Below are 7,245 nucleotides of genomic sequence, written 5' to 3'. Positions count from 1 at the left end.
ATATGTAAGAAAAATAATGTGGTTGGTTGGGTTCGAACGTGGGCGGGGCAGGGGCAGAGCCCACACCCAATAACCACTCCAACCATGGGTCCATGGCCGCTTGATCTATTTTTGTATAGCTGTGAATGGTAATTTACAAAATCACTGTAGTTATTAAATATAAATAAATTAAAAGGTAGTTATTTTTAGTTTTTACTCTACTGGGTTTCAAACCCAGAACCTCGGGATATTTTCGACAACCTTTTTAAGCGAAGAACAAAAATTAAGGACCAGCAAATTGAGGGGCAAAATTAAAGACCAGTCTGTATGAATGGCAATTGTGCAAATTGCCCAGATTTGTATGTCAGTAAGAAACAAAGAGAACTAGTAGTAGATACAGATGAAAAATTAGCCCATGAAAACATAGTCTGCCAACCCGCCCAAGTTTGGATTGGTTATTGACCTGCCCATGTATTAGTTCAGCCCATAAAAAAATGAACTGTTATGTAGCCCAAATTGAACAGAGATCTTATATATAGCCTTAATAAAGAAAAAAATAATAGTTCTATTAGATACTAAAAGATTAATACAAGAATAAACAAAGAAATTAAAACTTAGTAAGAATCGGACGAATTGAGTTATGACCCGCTTTTTAGCTCATGCAATCAGCACATTTGACACCCCTATTAATAGAAAACTTAAACTACTGAATGCAGGAATGGAAATTTATATTGACTACAGCTAGTTTGGGATGCACACTTTGGGGTTGTAGTTTCTGAGGTAATATGTCTTTGAAAATGGATAAAAAATTGTGAATTGGCTATGCTTCTGGTTACATTCAGGAGCCTTTTGGCTAATGGATAGGATAAAGGAGGGTTGTATTATTTCGTACGTGTAAGGAATAAGGATATTGTGTTTGCAGTGAACTTTTGTAATATTCAATTATCTTAAATCTCTTTGCTTTGCCTTTTCCCTTTTCCGGATATCAACTTGAGCTTGAAGACTTTACAAATGAGAACAAAAATGTAGAATATATGATATCATGAGTATCATGGTTTTATTGGTTACATGAAGGAAACTTTCTAGGTGGCATAGCTTTTAAGATAATGGACCAAAATTGTATTTTGCTTAGTAGTTTTAGTTTGGGAAGCATATTTAGGGGCCTTTTCTTTCATGGATCTGATGATGAAGGGTTGTAGTATTAGCTTCTGTGTATAAAGGATGTTCTGTTTGTGATGCATTCTTTTAATCTATTTCAAACCATATTCTGAAAAACGATTTTCTTGCACCGAGGGTCTAAGGGAAACAACCTCTCTACCCCACAAAGGTAGGGTAAGGTCTACGGAGACCCACCCTCCCCAAATCTCACTTGTGAAAATATACTAGGTATGTTGTTGTATCAAGTGTAGAACGACAAGTAATCAAAATTTAGTGACAAGATGGTTTTGCCTTTTCCATACCAAAAGACGAAATTGCTATCGCAATGAGATCAAGTTCTCGGTGAACAATTGTAGTACAATATTTCATGGTGAGAATTTTACTTTACATAATTTCTTTTTCCCATTCGTGCTTTTGTATTCTTCAAAGTTGATTCTGTTTCTTATGGTGATGACCATTTTGCTGGTGAACTTGTCAGGGATCCATGGTACTGAACATGAATCTACCAACCTGTTTCCACTGTGTGCAATATTTGCTCACTTCAAAAGAAATAAAATTTGATCTGCAGTATTGTGTCCTCTACATCTGGAGGTAAGTGTTCGAACTTTCTAAGAATTGTATAATATTATTTTGCATCAATATAATATGTTGAATAGCTGTGGAAACTACTAAATAAATGAAATGTGATCTTGTGTCTTATTTTCTGGAATTACTGCAGCTGAATTGATCAGCTTGTATCTAACTTGTGAATATTCAAACAAACAAAATCAGGCCAACTTCACAATTTTACAGAAGAAACAAATAGACTAACATAATTGCCATAGCTGAGATGAGGAATAGACTAACATAATTGCCATAGCTGAGATGAGGCAACTTCTCTCTTGCGTTAATCAGATCAACTCTACGCTGCCTCGTACTCATTAGTGTTCACTCTTTCCGTCTTCTTTGTTAGTGCTTCCTATTGTGCATGAGCAAGGGCAGCCTTCTGAAAATAGACAAGATTATTAAGGCAGTAATGTGCACAGGAAGAAATAGTTTTTATTCAATTTTCTGCTACTTCCATCCAGGTGATGTGCTCTCTTAGTGATCAATTGCTAAGGTATCCCTGGTTCTTTTTACTGGTCTCATAAGTCATATATTCTGTTGAGACAAATTTCTAGCCATTTCTGATGGGTTGTTCGTTTTGTCCAATGTGCATTTCTAGTGTTTGTTTTTAGCATCTCAATCTTAGTTTTTCACTTTTCCATATTGCTTGACAAGGGGAGCAAATTTCGAATAAAATGGCTTGTTTTGAAAAAGTTGTTAAATCGGCTACAAGGTGTCAATATAATGTGAATTATAAGTTGAACTGCTCATTTAGGTCAAAGCGTATAACTTTTGCTATAAGAACTTTGTTTAAAATGGAAAGCTGTTGGCTTTATTTCATTTTACATAATGAATTAGACAGTGTAAAAAGAATAAAAAGTTTAGCATGCTTTTTCTGTTAAATTGCTGGTGGTAAAAGAAAATCTGAAAACAGGACTAAAACAAAAAGCTGATTTTACATATACTAGTACATTACAGTATGGTGTAAATGTGAAGTTATAAAAAGCTTTACAAAGCATTTTCTCTTCGAAGTGTTCAAATATTTTTACGTGACCCAAATCAAGTTGTGATTATGTTACTGGGATGAACCAATGAGGTCAGTAGTAGATGCACTCATACAGACAGAAAAATCTAAAAATGAGGTTAAACGGTGCTTTTGAGGACTAACCCGTTTTTGCTCCTCAATCCTTGCCTTTATTAAAGAGTAAATGGCAACACCTGCAATGGCTATTGCAGTACCAATCCCAGTTTGAGTCGATATCTTGTTTCCTGCAATGTTTTGAAACAATGAAGCATAGAACAAATTTGACATATACCAAATCAAGAAACTGTGTGTTAACACTTACCAAATACCACGATAGAAAAACCAATCACAAACACCCGCTTCAAAATATTTCCAACAGCATGTGTAAGTGGTGCAACACGCTCTAAGGTGTTGGTAGCTATCTGTAAATGTTAAAAGTTATAAATTTTTTGAAATAAAGGAATTCTCTTGGAACTTATCAGAAAAGTATAGACTCTGTATTAAAAAACTAATGCATTGATATTCACATACTCATAGCATACCTGGTTATACAGATGATAGAACATCCCTATCCAAAAGAGATCAGATAAGAACTTATAAAGGCCTACTTTAGTAATGGCATCCTTGAAACCATACTGCAGTAGTTGGGGTCCTTCGATCTGACATTGCATTTTGTAGTCGTCAATTAGTTCTATCTCCAAAATACACTGAGAAAGCAGGTATCTCTGAGAAAAGTAAACTTACAAATATCGCTGGAGGGAGGCAAAAGAAGAGGGCAATAATTGAAATATACGCGTATATATTTGTGCTGTCCATTCCAGTCTGTTGAAAGCAGCATATCAAGAAAATCATAATATAAAAAAGTACAGGAGAAAGATAACATAAATCCTCCAGCATAGATTGGTAGTTATGTAGCACAGAGGTCACTTAGAAGGACGGTTAAGTTGAGAACACTAAAACTGCTCTACTTTGCTGACTGCTTAATCGATGTGCGCACAATTTCCTCGATGATGTATCTTACCCAGTAAAAAATAAAAGGGCAGTCCGATGCATAAAATATTCTGCATTCACGCACGGCCAAACAAGGGCCGCACACCAAGTACTGGCTGTGATGTAGGGAGCCTACCCTAACACAAGTAGTGGCTGATTCTAAAGCTCGAACCCATGACCTATAGGTCACACGGAGACAACTTTACCGTTGCTTCAAGGCTCCCCTTCGTGTATCTTACTTGATTCTTATTGTTGATGAAGACCAGTTAATTAACTCATTTTGAGAATAATTTACATGTTAGTCACATTCACATTAGCTTTGACAATTCAAATTTAATTTCTAGGTAGTCAAATGACTAATCTAACATGAAAAGACGACAGAATTTTGTGTGAATTTTTGGATGTCAATTAGCCTACCCTGTATATTAGGGCAGGCTGAAGGTAATGCTGGCATATTTCATGATATCAGACCTCAGTATTACTATATGAGGAAAACACTTACCATTGCTTTCTTTGAGTAGATACTTCTGTAAGTGAAAGCAATATTCGAAATCATTGCACTAATGAAGCCAGTCCAATTGAATGATAGTTCAGTCAATGATGCCATTGACACACCTAAGAATGATCAACAATTTTGTTTTGATCAGAATTTTGAGCAGGCTGGATCAGCAAGAAGAATGAGGCAGAACCTCAGATTGAGGATTTGCTGGTCATTCAATAGGGTGTTTATTATCCTAGCTAAGTTTATATCCTACGTTGTATCATGTAACATAAAATTTGTTATATCATACGCCAGAGCAAATAAACTTGATAAAAAAGTGTACATGTTTTGCATCAAGAGGCAAGATTTTCTGTATTGATATGTTTGAGCAGTTTGTAAATGTTGGAATTTAGTGGAGGAAAGAACAAAATGCTATATGTGACACTTACCAATGACAACAGGAGCCAGCGATAACCACAGTGAGACGGGGATCTGGTGGCCCAAGACAAATTGAGAAGCAGAAGCACTGAAGAATGGCTCTAGAGCTGCACAACACCAATGAGAAAATTCAGCTCTTCCAGAATAATGGGTAATGAAGCATTCTGAACTGATTTTTTAATTTTAAGTAATTCAGAAGCCATATATCATTAAGATCCACTATGGATGTCAAATTAAGGTAATTCTTCCTGATCCATACAAAGATTAGACAAGTTAATACACTGAGCTCTAGAGCACAGCTTATCTCTGAGTGCTCTTTTTAAGTATGAAGTACTCGTTTGAAGTGTAGAAATTTACAAGCATCTGTTATTCAAAATAAAAAACTTAGCGAGCTAAACTAGTGTCTTTTTGGGTTATTACCTTTGATAGTATGAGTGAAGGATACAGCAACAGTCGCAAATGACACATTAGACATAACATGTCCAAGAGCATGGCAGAATGCTACTGGAGTGAGCAGTAGCAGAAGTTCCTTATCGATGGGCTAATCACACAGTTTTGACAAATGCAAGTTAATTAAAGCCAGCTATTGAGTACATCAACAAAAGAGTTTGAGTTATATACACCGTCCGTGTAAGAAATCTTTACACCATCATGTCACCTTTACGTGTTGTAGCGGATAACCTATCTTATATTTTCAAGACTACTATCTCACATTTTAAGGAGGTACCTATATATATCCTTTGGATGATATGATAGAGCAAAATATTATTTTCACTGATGGTGTATATCACTTAAACTCTTAACAGAATATAACAGTGCAGAAAATGAACTTACTGCACGTTTAGGGAGACCAAAAGACCAACTAACAAGGCAATAGGTTACTCCAACTAGGAGATGTACAACTGAAACAAAGCTGCAAAAGCAGGAAGAAAAATCATATTCAAGAAGATAAACTCAAGGGAAGCTTGTCTTTTTCTTTGTTCGCAATTGCAAAACATGATATTGGATTTGAGAGTTCTCACAAGTAACTAAAAGCCACTTACTATGGGTATGGGAAATAGTTGTAGACCTTCTTGTTGAGTATATTGAAGATCACATTCAGAAAGTACCTGCATCAGAAGACTTGATGATCAGATTCATTTGAACATGGGCATAAGAGTTTTAACTATCAGATAAGTGTAAAATCATATGTCCTATTGAACCATATTCATAGTTACTCATTTTTAGCTTTCTCAAGCCTTATTCGCGCCGCTGCCACACCTCCCCCCGGAAATAAAAAGAGAATCACTCTTTAAAGGAAAAGAAAAGTTTTACAAGTCAAACAATTTGCCTATCCATGTTGAAGTGTGTGACCATCTCATCTAAAAACTTAAGGTGTTAGAGAGAACATAATTTTATTTACTTAATTATTTTCTCAACATGCCCCTCACATATTGGTTGGATTCTTTTTCATGAAAATTCTTTTTGATAACGGGTGGTAGTGAGACTCAAAATCATGACCTTTGCCTGCTCTGTTATCATGTAGAAGTGTATGCCCATTTCATTTAAAGGCTTAAGCTATTAGAGAGAACACACTTTTATTTACTAAATTATATTCTTAACCGTCCATAAGTTACCCAATAACTTACCATGTAAAGAAAAAGAATCCAGTAACTAGAGCTGGAAAATTTTCAGCAAAGCCTTTAGTTGGCTTAGCATACCTGCTTACAAAATTGACAATGAATTAACCAAAAAAAACAACAACAACAACAGACAAATGAAGTTGACAATACAAAAAGGAAAAGAAGAAGAAGAAGAAAATCAAACCCATCAGTAATTTCAATTTCATGATCCTCTGCATCAGCAGCAGCTGCAGCCTTTGTGATAAAAACATCAACATTATTTCTTGGCTTTAATACTTGACTGCATTTAAATAACTTCAAAGGCTTGCTTGATAATCCCACAGGTGAAATATCAAAACTTTTGGACTTTGAAACAACTGAAAGACTTTTGAAAGGAACTAAATTAGTTACACTTCTACTAGCAAGTTTGTGGGGTGATGAAAAATGTGGTCTTTGTAAAGAAAACTGAATGGTATTAGACATTGAAGCCATGATCAAAGAGATGAAATGAATGAAGCTAAAGATTTTATTGGATTAATAATGCAAAAACATCCAGAATTCAACAAAAAGTATTTGAAATTCTTATAAAAGGTATGTTTGAATAAAACCAACAAGAAAAGAGAGAATTATTGAAGAAGTATAACGTTGAAACCAAGATTTGATTAGTAAAAGAGCGGAGATTTCAATAATAAAAAGGTGGAAATAACAGATAGCTATTTTGAGAGTGTCACTTATTGATGTATAACTAATAAAGAGGAAGAAATTTTTAATTCTTTTGGCCGTTACATTCTCTATAATATGAAAGCTCCTTTTGGTGGTTGCTTGAAGAAATATTTTCCTCTCTTTTTAATTAAAATACTAATAAATAACATAACATAACATAAAGTGATCATTATATATATTCAAATAGAGATAAGGGGCTGAAAGCTAGCTTCAGCTCTTGTCTTTTACAATTAAGGTGGAGGGTTCAAACCTCATCAGTATCGTAA

The 7,245-nt window shown here is 34.9% G+C and overlaps 1 protein-coding gene and 1 long non-coding RNA gene across 2 annotated transcripts; one reads left to right on the top strand and one right to left on the bottom strand.

The window, feature by feature from the left end:
- Window positions 1-361: 361 nt before the first annotated feature.
- Window positions 362-5,041, top strand: LOC132629313 (uncharacterized). Its single transcript, XR_009578172.1, has 3 exons — window positions 362-1,507; window positions 1,616-1,728; window positions 4,679-5,041. It is a non-coding gene; the product is annotated as an uncharacterized LOC132629313 (long non-coding RNA).
- Window positions 1,540-7,038, bottom strand: LOC132629311 (triose phosphate/phosphate translocator, chloroplastic-like). The gene is made up of 12 exons (XM_060345004.1): window positions 6,462-7,038; window positions 6,284-6,355; window positions 5,699-5,764; window positions 5,490-5,568; window positions 5,076-5,196; window positions 4,667-4,762; window positions 4,239-4,351; window positions 3,491-3,568; window positions 3,289-3,405; window positions 3,069-3,168; window positions 2,891-2,991; window positions 1,540-2,122 (listed from the first exon to the last, which is right to left on the bottom strand). The coding sequence occupies exons 1-12, from the start codon at window positions 6,746-6,748 to the stop codon at window positions 2,096-2,098; spliced, it is 1,257 nt and encodes a 418-aa protein (XP_060200987.1). The 5' UTR covers window positions 6,749-7,038; the 3' UTR covers window positions 1,540-2,095.
- Window positions 7,039-7,245: the final 207 nt, after the last annotated feature.

The sequence above is a fragment of the Lycium barbarum genome, chromosome 2 (assembly GCF_019175385.1).
Source record: "Lycium barbarum isolate Lr01 chromosome 2, ASM1917538v2, whole genome shotgun sequence".
Taxonomy (NCBI): domain Eukaryota; kingdom Viridiplantae; phylum Streptophyta; class Magnoliopsida; order Solanales; family Solanaceae; genus Lycium; species Lycium barbarum.
The sequence above is the reverse complement of the archived record's forward strand: the minus strand, read 5'-3'. Positions and strand labels throughout refer to the sequence as shown.

What these genes read in the sequence shown, in the direction of transcription:
- LOC132629311 (XM_060345004.1), bottom strand. Translation starts at nt 6,748, where the DNA reads ATGGCTTCAATGTCTAATACCATTCAGTTTTCTTTACAAAGACCACAT. An exon ending in GCTGGCTCCTGTTGTCATTG is followed by an intron (nt 4,352 to 4,666) that starts GTAAGTGTCACA and finishes GATCATTCTTAG; the next exon opens with GTGTGTCAATGGCATCATTG. An exon ending in TTTTTCTATCGTGGTATTTG is followed by an intron (nt 2,992 to 3,068) that starts GTAAGTGTTAAC and finishes AAAACATTGCAG; the next exon opens with GAAACAAGATATCGACTCAA.